Genomic DNA, 22373 nt, shown 5'->3' with positions numbered 1-22373 from the left:
AAGTGGATTATAGTCGCTAATACATGAAACCGATACATTGTAATCTAATATTGGAATGGCTAGGTCCTGGGACACTATAATAAAATCCATCTCGCTTCCCTTTTATGCACCATTAAAATTGGGGGGGGGAGGGGGGGGCACCCAAAACGTTACATTTTTTAGCAAAAACCAGGAATCTGGAAATCAACAATCTTTTCAGGGCCTCCCCAAAAGGTGTGCACTGAAAATGTAGATACTCTTCCCCCTTCGATGTCTCCAAGCCACAAGAAAAGGGATCAAATTTCCCACAAAATTCATCTTAAAATCCACCCCCAAAACTATTAATGACTCTTTATTTTGGCTATCCAGGAAGGTCACTAAATCACTCCCCATGTCATCAATTAATGCAGTGGCGTGTGAGTCAAAGACATTGTTGTACACATTAACCAAAACCACATCAAAGCAGCATGGGGCCTGTAAAAACACCAACTGATAGTTGGGCCTCATATAAATTGTTCGAAATGAGATCCCTGTTAATTTTACAGAGCACAGAATAGCTAATCCCCTGTTAGATCTGCCTGCATGAGATGGAATAGCAGGGCTGCATAATGTTTGGAAAATATCTATGCTAAAATCCTCAGTTGGCCACGTCTTCTGCAATAATACCGCATTATTAATGTTGAAGAGCCAGTCTGGGTTCAAGTTTAGTATGGACACCAGCAATGTTCCACAGCATAATTTTCAACCCTTTCTGCCCAAACCTCCCTCCCTCGGCACAAGACCCAGAGCCGGCAGAGGATGTAATATCGCCCCTTTCTGGGGACCCACCCTGCTCCGCCTACACCAAGAGTTCTTTGGTCTCACACCCCCCTATGTGAATGCATTCTGTGCATCCATAATCCCAAGAGTAGAAAGTCTATCTAGATCTTCCAGGGATACGAGTGCTTCAAAATAATTCCACACCTTGACATTATAAGATGGGTTCACAACCCTCTGATGACTCCTTTCCCATCCCATACCTTCTCGAATCATTTGCTCCCCTCCTATTTCGCTATGTACCAGTTATTATCTCACTCTTTGTCGACCCCTTGCATTTGTCTCCGTTCTTGTTCTGTGAGTTCTATTTTGATATGTGCTCTGTTTGGTATCCCGATTTGTCACATGTACCGCAACTTTTAACTTCCTCTCCCTCCTATTGCAAAGCGCTCTGCTATTCCTCGGGATCATGTTCGCGCTATATAAAACTTTATAAATAAATAAATAAATACCTTACAGAGAGAAACTTCAGCCTATAGAAGTAACCTCAGGGTAAAACCTGGATAGGGCTGGGTGATTGATGCTGATTATGAAACAAAACTCAACCTAGAGCTAATAGGTGAGACTGAAAATTAACTAACACACAGTCCCCACTTACTTCCTTTGCCCTGGACGAACCCAGGGAGGCCTTCTGACCATTATAACCTTCCTTGAGACATCAAGCGACCACCCAGTGCTTTTCTGCAGCCAATGGGCTACTTTATTTTTCAATGCTGAATGGTCTTCTCTTTGAGAAAGTTTAAGGGTCGGTACATTGCAGTATTGTCAAAAAGACGTCTTGTACCTCGGACATTACATTGAGAAAAGAGTAAGGAAGGTGTCACAAGAGAGAATAATTGCTATCCTGAAAATGCAGGGAGAAGTCAGAAAGTTTTGGGGAATGGTAAGCTACTGTATACAGTGGATATCCAACTTTTACCTAATTGCTAAGCCTTTTCCTGAGACTGACACACAAAGATGTGCCAGATCCGCTTCCATGTGACAACAAATGCTTAAAAGTGTTCTTAGAGCTGAGAGAAAGTCTCTGTCCCTGGTGCTAGGAATGACTGATTACAGTGAAATGCTTACACTCTTTTGCAGTGAGAGGGAGGGCTGCACTCTCTCATTGCTTACCCAATGGCAATGAGACTCTCAAAGACCTTTAGCTTATTTGTCGACCACCAATGACCCTGTAGCGTCAAGGCTGCTCAACTGCCTTAAAGCGGTTGTGGCGGTAGGTGTCATTATTTAGAGAAGCAAGAGTATAGCCATGGGACATCCTCTTACAGTAATGGCCCACAGTCAGTGGAGATTTTGCTTACACACAGCAAGATGCAGTGCATGACAAATAGGAAGCTCACAAAGTATGAACATTTGGTTTTGGCTGCTGAAAATGTTACTTTGAAGAGGTGTCAGACCCTAAATTCAGCTATCTGTTACTATTGCCTGCAAATTAAATTGATGTGGGAGAGGTTGAATATGACTGTCTTGATGTCACAGATTTGTGCACCAAGCCAAGAGCTGATATTAAAGATGTACCCTTTGATGAGTCTGACTATAATATGTTTGTTGACAGCTTATGTTTAAGAGATAATGCTTTTGAATTTGAGACCAGCTTATGCTGTTTGCACAGTTCATGATGTGGTGGAGGCCTCCTGGCTGCGAGATGCCCATCTGCTCAAATAGCAGAACTGTTCACTATTATAAGAGCTGTTACCTTTCAGACAAACTGAGAGTGACAATATTTACCAACAGTCAGTATGGCTTTGGTGTGATCCATAACTTTGGACAGTTGGGGTCACAGTGGGGAGTCAAGACTTCATCCAGTTCTCACATCCGGAATGGAAAATATGCAATGAGATTGTTAGTTTCCCCAAGAAATTGCTGTGGTTAAATGTGTAGCCCACAGAAGTGCACTTGTAAATGAAGGGACCCCCTCTGAAAGGCGTATAAGGTCTGGGAGCAAGAGGGGAATACTGAACAACTGAGCCAAAGGACAACTCCCCTAAGACCTATATTTATTTACCTTAGATTAAATCAATGCAAGGGTTAAAAACTACATATAACCATTACATAATTTTAACATTCAAATGCACAAATACATGTTCTTTTTCCTTTTTTTTGTGAAAGATTTTTTATTGTTAGTTAATATTACTTTGTCACTGTTATAAATCAGTACCAATTGTTTTGTAAAACAGCACAAATCATTTTATATTATTGTGATGACATTCATTGGAAAAACACAATTTTTTATAAAAAGTTTTTTTTGATAATGTGAACAAAAATATATCTGAATATATACAAACAACAGTTACTTAGATAACACCCTACACATGAAACCAATCAACTCTCAGACATATTCATGACTCTGACTCACTCTCAGTCACACAGAACACATATACTTATTGGGTACAGGGAGCACATGGATGTAAAGACATCTCCAATATACAATTTAGATGACGACAACCAAAAAAGGTCTGGGTGCACGTGGTCTACGCGCGTTTCGGTGGGGTAACACAACTGTGAGCCACATTCATCAGGACCTCGCCCAACTAGAATATAGTGTCACCAAAACAATTCAAGGTAGGGGTACCTTACTAATTGGGGTTGGGTATTGTACCCATAATCCAGGTTGGTCAGACTTTGGGATAATGAGACAGCACGTTCCTTTTCATCTAAAATAAACCAAATTCTATTAGTAGGGAATGGCAATTTTGCTTCTGCGGGATTTGTTCAAAAAAGAGAATAATTTCTATACACCACTATAATAGGTGTTTATATATATTGTGGATTAGGTATAATAATTCATGCACTCATATAATGGGCCATATGGTAGATTTTATCAATGACAGATATTTGGATGGACTTCTAGTATGCCCATGTGCCAAAACCTCCACGGTATAACCTGCTCCCTCGGCAGAAACTTCTATCTTGACTCCGCTTCCATCTCGTAAACGCTAGTCAGTATGGATTTGGTGTGATCCATAACTTTGGACAGTTGGGGTCACAGAGGGGAGTCAAGACTTCATCCAGATCTCACATCCGGAATGGAAAATATGCAATGAGATTGTTACAGTTTCCCCAAGAAATGTCTGTGGTTAAATGTGTAGCCCACAGAAGTGGAAATGATTATGCAACCTCTGGAAATAGATACTCTGACAAAGTTGCTCAGAATTGCAACTGTGGCATGCACATTTAATGGAGAGTATGCAAATGAATCTGTTGAGGACACCAGTTTACTATCCTGTTGTTTGTGGCAGATACTTAGGAAGAAGTTAAGAGATTGCAGGAGGTAGTGTCAGAAGCGAAACAACAAAGATTGATCAGAGCAGGATGTATCAAGAATACGAATGAGGGGAGGAGCCAAGATGGCGACCGGAGCAGACGCTTGAGCGCCCGGCTCCGTCGGCCCTTGGCCTCGGACTATCATCCTGATTCCTATCCTTGCCGATTTTCGAGGTGCAACGTGTGCGACGATGCGCTGACCGCGCCGCCGCTTTCCCGGAGTCTTAGCCCGCCCGGATGCCGGAGTTCTTGGTGCCTTTGTTCCCCGCACTGGACCCCTGCTCTACTGTGGCCTCGGCCGGCCCTCTGGAAGCGTCGCAGTCACCGGACCCGCTGGTGCAAATCTGAGCCCCGCGGTCCCGATCCCGCCTCACGCCACGGACTGTCGCCAGAAGACCCGGGGGAGAGATGCCCGGACACCTCCTGCACCCTGCACCTGACGGGCTGGAGCTAGAGGGTAAGCCCCGGCGTGGCGGGTCTCCTACCCCGCTCTGTGGACCGCGCTGTGGAAGGCTGCAGACCCCCTTCTTCTATGGCCTAGTCGGCTGCAAAGAGAGCCCGAGGGAGGGGAAGCGACTGTTGGCTTTCACCTGTTGCGGCGCAGACCTGTTGGGAATTGCCTCCTTGTCACGACCCCCCCCTGGCCACGGTACCGTTCAGCGGTAAAACATGGCACTGATTGCCTGCTCGCTGCTGGGGGGTGATGCTCCGGTCTCGCCCGCTGCCCGCTTCGCCCTCCCTCTACCAGACTCCAGCTCCCCAGTGCCGCCCCGGACTGCTGCCGCTGTGGGGGCGCAGCTTCCGCTGACATACGGCTCTATTCTGGCTGCCCTGCGGGACTTTCGTCTGCAATTGTGTGTCGGCTTGCAAACGCTAAGTGAGCGGTTCGACTCTATACTGTCTGCTGCGGGTCGTGAGCGCCCCGTTTGTGATCAACAAGACGTGAGACTGCCAGTGCTTTGGTCCTCCTGTGGGGACGCAACGACTGGGTATAATGGTGCTACACTGGGGTCTGCATTTGGCTTTCCCGGCACCCAGGATCAATCGCTCTCCTGCTCAATGGCGGATACTTTGTTTCCCCGGTCATTGCTGCCTGCTTTGTTGTTGCCTGCCTCACCGTGCCCGCAGGAGTATCCAGCTGAGCTACACCTGACGTCCTCGAGGAACCGTTCACGGTGGCCTACGGCTCCTTTTATGTGGAACTCCTGTACTTTGCAGGCCAGGTCTGGATTTCAGATGGTGTGCAAGGGGACCTCAATAGATGATCGGCGGCCATTTTGTGACTCTACTTCTCCATCTTCTTCCAAGCGGCCATATTGTCTTTGTCTGTTTGGGATGCGGGGCCTTCACGAGGGGGCGGGTCTAATCTTAAGCCCGCGATCGGGCCAGGGCTAGATTACTTTATGTCGTCATGGTTTCACGGACGGGCTGGACTGGGACTGGAATTGTTTGCATATGTTGTGCGCACTCGTCGCGATCTGTCTGCCTTCATTTCCTTGTTGTTACATGCTATCTTCACACGACCGCCTTTGGGTGTAGTGGGGTTTCAGTGTGTGGAGGCTTGGTTGGCCGGTGGTGTCGGGCGCTCCGAGGTTACGTGGGCTCCTCCCCGCCTTCTTTCTTCTTTCTTCTCTTAGTTACTTTACTCTATTCCTACTTTCTCTCTCGTCTATATTTCGGGTTCATTGGGCGACAGGCACTATGCTGGGGGGGGGGCAGGCCGTAGCCTCCGCATTGGTGTAGGGTGGGGGGGTAATTTACTGTTTCTTTTTAGTCTATGGGCCTCTTTCTTTCATGTCTCTGCACTATACTTGTTTCGATTCGGGGTCCGGGTGTGGGGTGGATTGAGTGGGGGCGGCTTTTAGGGGGTGCGTATTTACTAATGTGATGATCCTGTTATCTAACTGCATCGCCTTACTGTATGAGATTTTCTATGGCTGTTTTAATGATGTTGCTGCTCTCCCGTGTATGAAGCCATCTCGCGGACTCGAATCTCCTTGTTTCTATCCTTTACTGACTTTTTTCTCGATAAAATTATTTTGAAAACCTTAAAATTAACCTTCACTTCTCCTTCCCCTGGTGTCAAGGATCCCTCCAGTGTATGACTCCTGAATCGTTGCTAATCTTGACCATTGATGCACAGGGGATGTATTGTTTGTCTTTGTGCTCAACCGCATTGTGGCCGGCCTGATGGTTGTAGGCCCGTATTTGTTCTTTTACTATGCACAAATAAAGGTTTTTAAAAAAAAAAAAAAAAAAAAAAAAAATACTTGCAGAGGTCTAGACTTCAGAGTGGGGTGGCAGAGCTTCACACCTCTCCCAAACATTGCAAAATCTAGAAAGACGTTGAATAATGACAATCAAAGATCAGAATGATACAGTTTGAATGGATCTTGGAATTGGCAATGTTTGTTTCCTTGCATTAATTCTAACAATAATGCATTTATTTAGTTCAAATCAATATTTTCTTACCACTCTTTGCACATTCTTTAGAAAGGTGCCCTTTCCTACAGAACTGGGAAGACCATTCATATATTGTCTCATTTTTGTTGGTGTTTAATTATCTGCACTTAATAAAGAGTATATTCATTGTCTAAAAAAAAAAAAAAAAAAAAAAAGAATACGAATGAGATTTCGGTTTTGCCTGATGAAGACCTGTATGCCTGACAGTTTATTGTGTCCGATGATCAGACATTTTCATTGTCCCGCACAAATAGGGAGAGATGCCAGTGTTGAATTGTTCAGGCAGAATTGGTTAAATACTCAATTTAGAGTCATGGCTGAAAAATTATGTCACAGATGTTTGACCTCTCAGCAAATTAATGTAGGGAGAAGGACACCGGTAACCATTAATCACATAGGCAGATCAGGAGAACCCTTTTACAGAATGCAGTTGGACTTCACCGAGATGCCTGTCTTTATTGGGTTGATACATAACCTGGTAATAATGTGCATTTTCTCTCGATGGGTGGAAGCTTACACAACATGGAGAAATGAGGGTCTCACTGTAGCCAAATTGCTGTTGCAAGAACTCATAATGCGGTTTGAATTTCCGGTTTCTATGAGATCAGACTGACCAACTCATTTTAGTAATGAGACCCTTAGAATACTGTGTATGACACTACAAAGACTGCATTACAGCTACAGACCAGAAGCTTCTGGAATTATTGAACGAATTAATGAGACACTGAAGACCCATTTGGCCAAAATATGTGCATCTACTGCTCTAAAATGGACAGATACTTTTACCTTGGTGTTGATGAGTTTGTGAAGTACTCCTGACAGAAGAATAGGATTATTGCTTTATTAAATACTCATAGGACATGCCATGAGACTGCAAATGCGCTTGTAAATATCACAGACCACATGACTCTCGACAACTGCAAAGGACTGCTTGATGTAGTATATTTTGTTTCTCACCAGGTTGGAGCTATTACTGCCGATATGCCTTAAGAACCATGTCATGACCTTAGTCCTGGTGACTCGGTTCTAGTGAAGAAGAACGTTCGGAAGTCGTGCTTGGAGCCAAGGTGGAAAGCATCCTACCAGGTGATCCTGATCACCAACACTGCCGTTAAATGTGCAGTGCTGCATAACTGGATACATGCCACCCATTCACAGAGCATGAGATGCCCGCTCGAAGATGTGGTGACACCTGAAACAGGTTCGGAACATCCGGTGCCTGAAAGTTCAGAGGGACCAGAGAGACGTGTTGTACACTAGAGGTCTCTAGCCATTCAAGTACCCAACATTTCGCAGAGTGGAGTGGAAGAGTCTCTGGAGTAGGACGAGACAAGACCAGAGAGGGAGGATGCTACAGAGCAGAAACAGGTAGAGAAAAGCGACCCGGGTGAAGAAACAAGTGAAAGGAACGGAAAGTGAAGAATGGCCAAAGAGCAAAGGGTGACTAAGATCTAGTGTATCAGTTGAATGCATACCACATACTACCACGAGGAGACTGAATCAAGTGGTGTGAGTGACACAGAAGATAAACAGACAGGTATTCTGCTACCAAGTGAACTTATTACACTGACAGTGTGCCTTCTCCAACAGCTTATGATCTGAATGAATTAAGAACAGAATCACTAGAACGCCCATCGATCAATCAATCAAACCGGATTTATAAAGGCTGATAATCACCCGTGAGGGTATCCAGGGTCTGAGAGCCAAACTGTTCAGTTGGAATCAGTTGAACAACCAGGTCTTGAGTTCTTTTCCGATCTCCTGAAGGGAGGGTGAAGTGGAGGGGGAGGCTGCTCCAGGACTTCACGGCGAGGTAGGAGAAGGAGCGTCCTCCACTGTTGCTTTGGCTGATGCAGGGGGTGTGAGCAAGGGAGGAGGAACACAGGTGTCCAGAGGTTAGCGGATCCTCAGGTGGTGGTTGATGTATGCTGGTCACTGGTTGTGCAGGGCTTTGTAGGCATGGGTCAACATCTTGAATTGACACCTCTTGTGGACAGGGAGCCAGTAGTGTTTCTTGAGGTGTAGAGTGATGTGTGTTTGTCTCGGGAGGTTGAGGATGATCCTGGATGCCGATTTCTGAATGGTCTGCAGTACCTTTATGAGGTGTGTGGTAACTCCTGCGTAGAGTGTGTTGTCGTAGTCCAAGCGACTACTGATGAGGGCATGAGTGACGGTGCATCTGGTGCTGACAGGAAGCCATTTGAAGATCTTTTGTTGTATGCAAAGAGTGAGGAAGCAGCCAGAGGAGACTGCGCTGATCTGGTTTTCCATGGTGAGTTTGCTGCTTAGGATGATGCAGAGGTTCCGGGCGTGGGCTGTAGGAGTGGGTGAGGGTCCTACTTCAGCAGGCCACCAGGAGTCATTCAACGGGTAGGTGCTGTTCCCAAAGATCAGTACTTCTGTTTTGTTTGTGTTGAGACAGTTTTTTTTGCATTCAGTCGGAGATGTTAGTCATGCACAGGCGGAAGTTGGCCCTCGTGGTGGATGGGTCTTCAGATAGAGAAGAATAGCTGGTTGTCATCTGCGTAGGAGATGATGTTTAGACCATGGACTCAGATGATGTTGGCCAGGGGGGGTCATATAGGTGTTGAACAGAGTAGGACTGAGGGATGAGTCTTGAGGGACGCCACAGATGATGTTCTTGGGTTCCGAGGTAGAAGGTGGTAGGCGGATACTCTGGGTTCTTCTGGTGAGGGAGGATGAGGTCCATTGAGGGTGGCCTATTGAATGCCGATCTGATGAAGCCTCTTGATCAGAGTGCAGTGGGGCACTGTGTGGAAGGCTGCTGAGAGGTCGAGGAGGATCACAGTGGCCCGTTCTCCCTGGTCTAGGAGGGTTCTGATGTCGTCAGTGGCTGAAATCGGGCCGGTTTCGGTGCTGTGGTTCATATGGAATCCAGATTGGGATGAGTCCAGCAGATCATTGTTCTCTAGGTAATCCGTGAGTTGCCTTTTCAAGGAGTATGGCAGGAAAGGGAAGCAGAAAGATGGGCCTGAAGTTTTGAACTTGTTGTGGTTGGCATACGGTTTCTAGAAGTGTTGTTTGACTTCAGCGTGTTTCCATTCTTCTAGGAGGGTGGTCGAGGGGATGGATGCACTGAAGATGGAGGTGAACTCATTGCTGATGGTTGTGTTTCTGAAGTTGAAGATGTGGTGGGGACAGGGGTCCGTGGCTGCTCCTGAGTGGATGGAGTGCTGCATGGCTATGGTGCTCTGTGTGGTGAGCTGGTCCCAAGCGGTGATCCAGTGGTCAGAGTTTGGGTCTGTGGGAATGAGGAAGCTGAGGATGTCGGAGGCAGCGGGATGAGGTTCAAAGTGTTTTTAGAAGGTGGAGATTTTGTCGTGGAATAAATCAGCCAGGGTGCCGCAGAGTTCTTGGGACAAGGTGAGGATGTTTTCAGTTGCTGAGAGGGTTGGAGAACTCTTTGACAATGTTAAAGAGTTCTTTGCTGTGGTTGGAGCCGGACTCGATGTGGTCGGGTAGGACGTTCTTCTTCTTATCTCTCTTTCTGGAGTTGGTGGTAGTGGTTGAGCGATGTCTTGAAGGAGGTGCGGTCAGTGGACTCTTTGCTTGTGAACCATTTCCTTTCTAGTTGCTTGAAGTTGCATTTCGAGGCTCTCAGTTCTGAGGTGTACCAGCTGGCATGTTTGGTGGGTCTCTTGAGTCTGGTGGGTTTAATGGGGCGACTCTGTTGGCGCAGTCGGTGATCCAGGTGGTGAAGTTCTTGACCGCCTGTTCAAGCTTGGTAGTGCTGTCTGAGTGGGAGGCATTGAGGGCGTCGCTTCATTGGCTTTTGGATACTTTGTTTTAGCTGCGGTATGAGGATACTTTGTTCCAGCCCATGATATATTCCACACCATCACAGCATACAATTTATATCTGAAAATGGTTTAATTTGAACTTGATTCATTTGATATTTGATTGATTTAATTCAACATACCCCTTTTTCTTCAAATAATGAACTGTATCGGAGCTGAGTTATTGAACAGCCTGTGACAACTGATAAATGAACTTTCCAATTATTGTTCAAGAAAAATAAGAAAAAAAGAACTAAGAAGATTCCCTAGGGCCAAGGTTGCAGTAGACGAGTAGGGTTGGCATTCTAAAAGGCAGAGTAGGGTTAGGGACGCCTCACAAAGACTGCTGCATAGAAACTGAAAGAAATAATCACAGATTAACTACGGGTTTGCTCATTTTTACACAAGATGATCCAATTGCAGAATAATATCTGCTTACCGCTATAGTCTACTAAGGTCTGGCAGTAGGCAGACATGTGTTTAATTACCAAGGCTAGATGTGGGATAGTGATTGCTGTGACACTAACAGTTATTATGTTAGCATCCACCACCCTTTTAGTTGGTATGAGTATTAAACCTGAGATAGGTACCCTTAAGGTCTACCCCTGCACCGACTTCATCTAAACCTTCAGTAGATCAGATAAAACTTAAGGCTTCTTTGATAGATGTTTCAAAAGGAGATTTCACATCGAAAGTTTATTTTAGATTAGTACAAAATTACACAGATGCCTTGTATGCTAAGGATTGCTATGTTTGCGCACATTTACCTGCTTCAGCTAATGAGGAAGTAACCTATCATCATATTTCACTTTCATATGCAATCACGTGCAGTATATGGCTTAGTATATTTTATAGACAGAAACACTTAAAGGATTGTTTTTCTAACTATGATTGTATTCTTTCAGAAGTTCCCCTTCATGAGAGAATGAACCCTCATCCACAGACTAAGGAAATGGAAACAGCTTGGTATTTCTTTAGGTCCCCTACTAGAATAGACACTCTTAAGGCATATAAATACAGTTTGACATGCTCAATGAATCCATTAGAGAAGAAATGTAAACAATATTTAGATGAAAGGAGAGCCTACATGTTTCATAATGAAATAGAAAAGGAAGATGTTTTAAAGAAGGGTTGGAAAAAGGAGGAAGAGGAGTATAAAGGAAAGATGGTGTATCCTAGATTGAAATTAGATAGACGACAGAAAGGAAAGCTATGCTTCTATCAGAAAAGGATTCACATAAAAACCAGACAAATGGGATTAGTGGATGAGAACACACATTCAAGTTCTTGGAGTGCCTGTTCAAATATTAACTGTAGAAACAACAGTTATCCCTGAAGTATATTTTGTGTGTGGACTGGATGCCTATTTTCAACTGTCCGCTGATAGGGAAGGTACTTGTTACTTAGCCTTAGTATTCTTGAAATTGATCATGTGAATAGTTTAGAAGCCTTAAAGGTGAATCTATCCCACAGACCTAGGTGTAGTACTAGTGATGGGTCACAATTAGTGGGAGATTTGGTGTGCTGTTCTCATCCCCCCAGTAGGAGTAGTCCTAAAAGATGAGAACAATAGAAAACTTTCTACAGTGCATATGGTGCTTAATTCACAGTAAATACAGAATTAGTAGCTATTAGATCTATGGTTTTGCAAGACTGACTAGCTTTAGACATATTATTAGCAGAGAAAGGCAGAATCTGTAAAATGTTGAAAGTACAACCTTCTAGTTCTTTTAAACCTGATAAGAGTAAAGAGAGAGGAGAATTTGTGAAGAACATTTCTGATCTGAAAGCTGAATTAGAGGATCTTGAAGCAGCTAGTGATTTAGAAAACATAGGCTAAGGAGTTTCTGCTATTGGTAGTTGGCTTGGAAGCATTGGTAATATACTTTCAGGTGCTATATTGAGACCTATTTTTATTAGTAGCATTTGTTTGATGTGCCTATTTGTTTTATATAAGGGATTTAGATGTTTGCAAACAAGAAAGAAAAGGGAAGAAAGGAAAAGGCAAAGGCAAAGGAAAGAGGAAATAGAAATGGAAGAAAGAAAGAGTAAGGCTACATAGAAACGAAGGACTTACAAAAAACATGGGTAAGATGGATGACTCAGCAGAGAGATGAAGTATTCCTTGGAGATTTATTCACGCTTGATCTGATGGTTATTTTTGCCATCATGGGGGGAATTTGGAGGGCTTAATTTAAACTTGCCTAATTAACATATTTATTAGCAAATTGTGATGTGATCTTCATTATTAAATAACATGTGCACATTAATCATATAATTTGTAGTAGGTGACCACACTTAGGGCCTGATAATGAGTTTGGCAGTCCATCATACTGCTGATCCCATGGTTGAGTGCGGTGGTGGTCGGGGAATGCCACACCAATGGTCCGACCGTCGTATTACAAGTACGGCTGTCTGACTTTTTCGGGACTGCCGCAATCGCCAGAGATCCGCAATCCCTAGGCGTGGCGCAGCAGCGTGAGGCCGCAATATGCTTAGCACTTCTGCTGTTGCCCCGTCAAGCATATTACGAGTTTCCTCACTGCCAACTGTCTCATGGTGGCATTCACACCATGAAACTGCTGGTGGTGAGGAAACTAAGTGGGAGTGCAGGGTCCCATGTTGCCCCTCGTCACGGGGATGCATGTAGGGGACATATAGTGTGCCCCCCTGTCTGCATGCATGCCCCGTTCCTGCTCGGCATGGACTGAACAGTCCATGCTGTGCAGAAACTTGCTTTGACATTTCCATTATGGTGCCTTTTTCAATGAAATACTTCGGCGGGCGGTCTGCTGTCGAGTTTGGCGGTGCAGGAGAGGGGCGGTGGCGTGCTGCCCAGCTAAACTCGTAATCAGGCCCTAATCTATTATGAGCAAGCACCAATTAACATGTTGTAATGTACTGTGCTAGCCTTAATGCTATTTTGAATGTCGCTTTTACCCGTTTTAGGCAAAGAGGCCTGCATATTTTCTTTGTGGTTGTTTTGCTTGTTATTTTTTTCTTCCCACTGCAGATGCTGTATTTTTCCAGATGCCTTCTAATAGTTATTTAATAGTTGCTTTGTTATGTATTAGATAACTGATAGCAAGGTTCCCATCAGAATGAGGAGAAGATGCCAGGAAGGGAGTCTTGTGGAAGAGCTGATAGTACCTGATAGTCTGTCCAGTGTAACAATTTAAGGACATAGCGATGCATGGACTATTGTAATAACATGGGAACGATGGGAGTTCACCTGCTCCAAGAGTCCAGAAAGAGATGATTGGCTCTCAAGAGTGGGAACAAGCTGTAATGTTGCAAATAAGCATTTTCCTGAATTATACATTTGTGTGTTCTTTATAATAGGTGTGCAGAGATACTTGCTGACTTCGAGCTGAGTAGATCCTTCTTGCCTCTGCTAATCTCCCTTGCCTGACTGCAAAGGCTTCATGCCATAGCATTTCTATTCTCTCATCAGAAACCTTCTGGATAGGATGCATTCTTTATGTAATACTGGTTCTGGTTTTGTTCCTTCGCATGCTAAAATATTGGCTTTTTGACAATTTAAATTTGTACCACTAATGCTTATGATTTAATTATCTGATTATCCATTTTTTCCCCCGGAGTTTTAGCACAAACGTGACCGAAAGGTCTTAGAGCTCTGCGTTACAGGCAGACACATTCATTTTTTTGGTAGGCACGGGGAGATTAAGCGATTTGCCCAGAATCACAAGATGTCAAGTGTCCCTGTTGAGACTTAAAACCCGGTTCCCCAGCGTTGAGGTCGACCGCTCTAGCCGTAAGGTCACATCCTCTTCTTTAAACTTACTTCCATTCTATTTGTCGCATCCTATCCAGCCCCATTGGTCTTCACTGTTCATGGCAATGTATGTAAATTATCACTTCTAAATTTCTCACCTCTTCGACTACAAACGGTCCATACGACAAGAGGTGGGATTTGTATAATGATTATACTAGACGTTTGAGGTTTAAGCACCCCCGTCACATCAAGACCGAGAAGGAGGATCAGTCAATTAGCTATAAAGAGAACCAATGAAGCCCAGAGGTGGTAATGGTACCTGTGACAAGTGTTGTGAATGCTGCTGTAGGTTGAATATATTGCGAATTGAGGGTATGCACCACTCAGTGGTAATCAGCTAAATTAATTTAGGCCCTGTCACTGATACATGTAAGTGTTAGAAATTGCGAAAATGGAAAGCTAAAGATCAAGCAATTATTTGTAGCTCTAAAATTAGACATTTTTTGACCCGCCTCAATATACACACTTCGGCCAATTCAACATTATTGCAAAGAGTCTGAAATCAAAGTCCGGGGCAAACAGATGTGTACTTAGCTAAGGTGATCGACCAGGGTCCAGCTTAGAAATGTTCTTAAGAACTGTAAGCAAAGCTCAACATCTCAGTTTCTTCATACTTTGAGCCTGTGGATGCCGGTGTGCCGGATTGTTTGCTTTCAACGAATATAAAAAAAAATTATCATCTGAAAAGCGTAATCATGTCGTGCTTAGGCCTCAACAGTGAACTGCACGGCAAGAGAGGCATTATATTATAGAAAATAATGCTCAGATTGTTTTGTGAAATAAATATTGTTTACTACATACCACTTACAAAACTATTGTCCAACTGCAGTTAATAAAAGAATATCCTACACCCTGTATAGTGATATATTTGCCAAAACATTTATGACATATGATATTCCTGTCCACAATCATTCAACATAAAACCCCCCTTAGACACAAGGAGCCCGATTCACAGAACTAATCTGAGACAAAATCCTAAAATTATTACTTTTGGTGTTCACAGAATGCACTTACTACTTTTGGTTAAACTTACTACTTTTGGGTAAACTTACTACTTTTGGTATTCACAGAAGGCATTTAGTAATAGTAAACTAACTTTACTTCTACTAAATGCGTTCTGTGAATACCAAAAGTAGTAAGTTTAACCAAACGTAGCTAGTGCATTCTGTGACTACCAAAGGTAGTAAGTGCCTTCTGTGAATACCAGAAGTAGTACGTTTAGGATTTTGTCTCAGATTAGTTCTGTGAATCCGGCCCAAGAATACCAAAACAGAGATTAACACTTCTACCCAGTACTGTACAATTTCAAGTTTGTATAGCCAGAATGAAGAATAACCCAGAATTACGAGGTATTTTCCTATATGTTTAGTGCCGACTCTGACAGCTTTTCCACCCACAGATCTCTCATGTTCTTAGCAAGGACAATCTGTGCTTGGAAACATAGGGGGAGACACCAGCTGCATGTCTGCACCCAATGAACTCAGAATCGGGCAGGCACTGTATCCCCTGTAGATGTCACTGCTCGAATTTTAATTGGTCCCTTGTTACTTAACGGTCTGTATTCCTATTCCAAACTGCATGTGCATGATTACTCATAAACACATGATTTTTCCAAAACCAGCAACAAGCACTACCACAGAATTGGAACGCTTCAATATTTACTCACTTGGCTGATATTTATTCCAGTTTGTATATCTTACAGCTTTAGGACTCCCTTTATTTGTTTTCCATCTGTATTCTCCTGTGCTATTTTCGTCTTGAAGAGCTATCCAAATATAACTATCTTCAGATGTCACCAAATTATTAATCATGCTCTTAACAAAAGCTTGCTCAAATCTAGAATAAAGAAGAAAAGAAAAGATAGTGAGGAGGATATCTGTGACGTGAAAAATTAGAGTCACTACAATACAACAAACATTACATTTTCGTTTGTTTTGAATCCTTTTTCTTCCTGGCATTTTCGAATAACCTCAGGACCCTGTTAGATTCCGAAAAGACAACTGCAAAAAATGTACAGGAAAACTCAGGACCAATTCACTGCACCTTTACAGGACCCTCACTCTCCTGCCCACATAAAGAGTTCTGCTCTGGTCCAGTGACTTGGTTTGTGCTGAGGATCAAACCGCTAAGGGACTAGTAAATAATTTGGAACTGGATCTGATAAAATATGAATTTCTAAAATATTTATAGTTATCATTGCTGTGTTTCATTTCTATTGTTCTAGTTTTTAGTAATTGTAAATATAAATGACATGATTTTAGCCTGCCCACAAGAAACATCTTGTTGGATAATTCACATATGTTTTCACTACTGGTTGAAACCAGCCATTTCAAATGTAATCCTAAATTGTGCATTATCTATGTAATTACACTTGGAAGTTCTATTGACAATGAGTACCCAACAGCACACAGAATGCAATGCATTAATCTATAACTCATTCAGTTTATGTAATTTTATGAGTTGAGTAGTTGTTAAATAATTAGTTGGACAGGCTATATAAATGGTGACAAGATCAGTATAGTTGCAAAAATATAGTTTGACTCAAATTTTGTGAATACAATATAGAGATGTCAAGTATAGCATAGTACAGAATATCACAGGCAAGAATATTGTTATAGTGAGTGTTTACATTTTTCTTAAATACAGTTTTATATAATATCATGTTCTTATTATTTTGCTATGTTGTATTACATGTTGTCTTATTATTATAATGTTCATCATGTGAAATTATTTACAGTATAGATTATTTTATTTTTGCTGTGGTAATATATTTCTTTTTCTATTGTATTTGAATGTATGTATTCATTGGCAGGTGGATGGGTTTGTTGGGTGTATGGTGGGAAGTCTTTTTCAATATATATTCTATAATTGTTTCTATTAATAGTTTATTTTATAACTTTTAATAAGTTAATTTGATTTTTAATTATGCAAATTATTTTATTTATAAATTATCTACTGGATATTTTTTTTTTAAATAGGTACATTATTGTTTTAAATGTTAACTGTTGATGGGTTAAGTAGAATCTTGGCTATGTAAACTATTGTTTGAAATAATGGTTATATTAATTATTGCTATTATTTTTTCGTATATTTATAAATAATTATTAATTTCAAAATATTTTTTTTTATTTGAGTACTGCAACTTTATTCTCATATTATTTTTGTTTTTGTGGGTGTTGTTGTTTTAGTAGCAGGGTGGGAAGTGCTTTATCTAGATATAATGTAATGTTTGTCATTGGTAAATGCTTTTGAATATTGTTTTATTTATATTCTTAATTTTTCATATTTATATAAATAACATAATGCTAAAAGTATATATTTTTTCAAAATAGGTGGGGAAATATATTTTACGTTTATTTCTTATCATTGCTTAGATTTTTTTATTCATTTAGGAGTGTGAATACGAAATCTGAACCCTTCAAAGTCCATACCTTTCCCTAATGTTGATTACATTGCAGCGCAAATAGTAAATCTGACGTCTCTGAAGTCCAACACGTTCCGTTATGTTGCTTAAGTTAGAATGAGAATAGTATGACCCCCTCCTTTGTTCAACACATTCCATACTGTTGTTCAGTTTTGGATTGGGAAAAGTTGAATTTTCCCCTACAAAGTACAACACTTTCCCTATTGTGCTCAGGTTGGAGTGAGAATAGTTAATCAGACAGCGACGGCTTCTCTGCAATGATGGAGAAGCATTGCCCGCCTGAGAATAAAAATTCAAACAATAATAAAACAATTTTATTATCGTATTATTTTTCAGCGGTAGCCGATGCTGCAGAGTCAAGGGTGGGGCCTGGCAATCCTCTCGACACTAGCCAGGGACTGGGAGATGGAGTGGAGGGCACTTGTAAGTGCGCATGTCAGTTTGGCCGGCCGCCTTAGGCCAGCCAAACAGACATGCGCACTTAGAAGTTCTCCACCCAGCTCTATTGTACAGCAAGGTGGAAAAATGACGCAGGCTCCCAGTCCCTTCGTGAGTACCTAACTAGCCGCTCAGACCAATCCAGGCGCTGCTCTCACAGCATGAGAGCAGTGCCTGGATTGGGTAGGGAGTCTGGGAACCTGTGCTGGCCCAAGGACTTTAGGAATAATGGAGCACTGAGGCATCCCGCAGACAGAGTGGCAGTGAAAGAAGCAGATAAGTGCATTTTTTTTTATTATTTGGCAATTTTCCGTTTTATTTTGGTAGCAGCCGCTTGCAATCACTGACAATGAGGAAGGAAGAGCTGTAAGTCACATGAGGTCCTGCTGAACACTGCTCTACAAACACCCTTATCTTCAGAAACACTAGAAAGTGACACTCTTTAAATTTTTCAATCGCTTTGAACCAGAGTGGATTTTAAGCTGAATCCCTTTAAATGAAGGATGTTGTTCATTGGCTCTGCTAGTTCTTATTTCTCATAGCTGTAGTTCCATACAGATGGCCGATTTCCGCTACTACAGGCTACACATTCAGTGAAGTGCTGTCAAGTCAGTAATGTTCACAGTACACGGTCTGTGCTTTTTTCAGCTTAAAGTAATCACTAGCTAAATGTAATTTGGTTAAATAAGCGATAGACCAAAAAACAGGTAAGTCCACACGCACATAAACTGACTTGTAAATACTGTGCTTGATTGATATGTAAACTTGTCTTAGCTCAGGGGCATAGTATTGAACAGTTCTGCAGGTGCAGCTGCAACACAGCCCAGACATTTTGGGGACCAAAGATAGCCAAATAAGAGATGGTTTATTCACTCCCAAACCTAGGAGAAGGTTACCATTTTTCTTGCTTGCATTAGGGACCATGGTATTCTTGCTACGCTATAGCCTTTGCAAAAATCAAGCCTGCACTGCCTTTTATGTCTTTATAAGATATGCTGCTCATGAAACCTGTCCGTTACCAAATATTCTGCTGTTTTTATTATTTTTAACTTGCAGAGTATGAAGCATGCTTAACAAATCATGCTCGCATCTGTGTGAAGAATGGAACTCAGTTAAAGCAAATGTATGTATTGCTGCCGGTGCAGTATGTAATAAACAGCAAATACAAAGCTTTCATCATTAACTGACTGCCCTCGCTTACACAAAATATACCAACAAAGGTATCTCCTGTCAAAAAATAGGTGAACTCCTACATACATCATCACTTGTGGACTCCCACAAATCTGGAAGAGTTGAAGAAGTTCATCGGTTTAACTTTTTGATGGGCTTGATAAGGAAGCCATCGATGTCTTCATATTGATCTACAAGTCCCTTGATGGCAACGGCTATATTTCCAGCAATCATGAGTCATGATTGTTATTTACTTCTGCTTTGGGTGCTGCATTTTGTCGATAATGGTTTAGAGTTGCCACGAGATCACCCTGATTGTGACAATCTTTTTAAGCATCCGCCTGTCATTAATCACTTTGTAGATCGATTTTCTGGGATCTATGCTCCAGGGAAAGAAATAGCTGTGGATGAGTCTTTTGGTCTTGTTCAAGGGATGCTTGATTTTTAGGCAGTACATCCCTAGCAAGAGGGCACGTTATGGAATTAAGATGTATATGCTGTGTGACAGTAGGAGTGGATATGTCTCTAATTTCAGGCTGTACACCGGTAGGGATTCCAGGATTGACCCCTGGTTGTCCATCCACTTTCAGAGTGAGTGAGAAAATAGTGTGGGAACTTGGTAGAGGACTTTTAAACAAAGGTCACCATTTATATGTACATAACATCGACACTGGTATGCAGTTGTCCAGGGAATTGGCCAAAGTGGGCACTGTTCCTTGCGGCACAATCCACTCTAACCGTAAAGGTTTCCAAAAGAACTTGTTTGTCAAAAGCATGAGCAGTGCGTTGAATAGGGAGGAACTTCTAGCTGTGAAGTTTGCAGACAGGAGAGATGTCTACATGCTGACTACCATTCATGGCTACCGAGCCCGGGACCAAAAACACAGGTGACCCGCTTGCAAAACCAGGTTGTCTTGTGATAGATAATTTTGATGTCTCCACAATATGTTTTGGGCCCTTCCCTGCCGTGGGAACTAGGCCTACTCACACAATTGAGGTACCATTTTCATCGGGAGATTTTGGGGAATACTGGGTGGGTAGAATTTTGTGCATCCATGCAGATTCCAGAACTTTCCATCACAGAAATGTGTGAAGTTTGCAAGGGATTCTCGATAACAGAACCTGGTGAGAGCCACACAAGCCACCCCATCCTGGATTGCTCTGCGTATCTAGTTTTAAAAATATATAGGTTTGCTAGGTTTCCTTGGCTGCCGGCTGAGCTACGGTTTAAAATCCACAGCTAGACACATTTCAAAAAAAGATAGTTTTCACTGGAAAAATGTGCCCATGTTGCATTTTGTCGGTTTCCTGTACGGGCACTTGGCCTATCCACACAAGTGAGGTACCATTTTTATCAGGAGACAAAGAATAATAGAACAAGTGTTATTGCTGGTTGTCTTTCTATGCATTTCTGCCTTCCAAATGTAAGACAGCGTGTGAAAAAAGAAGACATTTTGAAAAATACCCCCTAATTCACATGCTAGTATGACTACCCACACATTCAGAGATGTGCAAATAATAACTGCTTCTAAACTACATATCTTGTTCCCATTTTGGAAATACATAGGTTTCATTGATACCTATTTTTCATTCTTTATATTTTACCAAAAAACCATTGCAAGGTGCAGCTCAGTTAGTGGCTCTGGATACCTCGGGCTCTTGGTGAACCTACAAGCCTGATATATCGCCACAACCAGAAGAGTCCTGTGGATGTAACGGTATATTACTTAAAAAAATGTAGCATAGTTAGAAGAAGTTACAGGTAAAAATGTAGGCACAAATGGCTGTTTTTTTCAACTCAATTTCAATATTTTTTTTTCAACTGTTACTTTCTATAGGAAAACCTTGAAGGAGCCACACAAATGACCCCTTTCTAAATTCAGAATTGTGTCTTCTTTTCTGAAATGTATAGCTTTCTAGGATCCATTATTGGTTTCATACCCATTTCTGCCACTAACCGAAAGGAGTTTGAAAGCACCAAAAATAGCAAAAATAGGCTATATCCCCCGTAAAATGCCAAAACTGTGTAGACAAGTTTGGTTTTCTGACAAAAGACTGCCTGTCCATGAAAGATGAGAAGATGGTGATTTCAGCACCACAAATACTTTGTTGATACTGTTTGCAGGGAAAAAACAGATGCTTTCTTCTGCAGCACTTTTTTTCCCACTTAAAAAAAAAACATTTACCTGTATTTTAGCTCATTTCTGGGTCCGCTCCAGGAGAATACACAAACCCTGGGTACCTTTATAATTGTCAGGGTGTTGGAAAGAAATGACACAAATTTGACGTGAATACCTTATACCTTGGACAGAAAGTTACAGGGGCCTAAGCGTGAACCACCCCCAATAGCAAAAAAAAGCTTAGCACAAGGGGTGAGGGGGAAGGCCTAGCATCAAAGGGGTTAATAAATAAAACAAGACCAAAACAACAAAAATCCAGTCAGTAGAACTAGAGATATTCAAGTTTAAAGATATTCGTGAAAATAGCACCAGAAAGCACAAAGCGCCAACTGTGGGTATCTGGTCACACCGTTCCTGGACAAAGGCAAAAATTCAGGCCGCTCGTGATGGAGCGAGGGCCAGCTACAGGGAACCAGTTAGGCATGCTGAACAGAGTACCTTAAATCCTGGTATGTAGAGCATTGTGAGGATCTGCATCAAAGATGCGTTGCACAGCAAAAACGATGCATTGATTATTCCAAGATGCGGCGAGGCTGCGAAGCCAAGGCCTGCAACGTTGTTGAGGATACCATCAATGGGGCTTGAGATTCGGAGTCTGGCATTGTCAAGGCTGACATCAATGAGGGATGCAGGGGCCCGCACTGAGGATGAGTTGGACAGTGGCGTTTCCGATGGGGCTGCTGTGGTGATGCGGGGCTTTGCAAAGCATCCAATCCACGGAGCAGCGGTGATGCGACGGTTCTGCTTGGGTTTGTGTTGCGTAGCAGAAGAGATACTTCCAAGGGTCCAAGACCAGGGGTGGAACCACGTGGCAGGGTAGACTCACAGATGGCAGAGTCAAAGGTGCAGATGCAAGGTTGTTGGAAGCCTGTTGTGTCCCTGATGCTTCAGATCAGTAGGCCAGCCAACTAGACCTTCAAGTCACTTTGGGTTTTGGGCTCAAGCGATGCAGGTCCAGTTCTTCTCACCCAAGCAAGAGGGCAGCCGGCAGCAGGTCGGCACAGCAGGGCAGCAGTCCTTCAGAGCAGCAGTCCAGCAGATTGGCA

At 42.6% G+C, this 22373-nt stretch overlaps 1 protein-coding gene across 1 annotated transcript in view; it reads right to left on the bottom strand.

Moving 5' to 3' along the window:
- Positions 1–22373, bottom strand: part of PLA2R1 (phospholipase A2 receptor 1) — a 946386-nt gene that overhangs the window by 351128 nt on the left and 572885 nt on the right. The window contains exon 11 of the mRNA XM_085645464.1: positions 15782–15951. Within this exon, the coding sequence (XP_085501590.1) occupies positions 15782–15951 (170 nt within the window). The remainder of the gene's footprint in view (positions 1–15781; positions 15952–22373) is intronic.

The sequence above is a fragment of the Triturus cristatus genome, chromosome 3_1, assembly GCF_964204655.1.
Source record: "Triturus cristatus chromosome 3_1, aTriCri1.1, whole genome shotgun sequence".
NCBI classification, from domain to species: Eukaryota; Metazoa; Chordata; class Amphibia; order Caudata; family Salamandridae; genus Triturus; species Triturus cristatus.
Note: the sequence above shows the minus strand (reverse complement) of the source record. Positions and strands in the feature narration are given on the sequence as shown.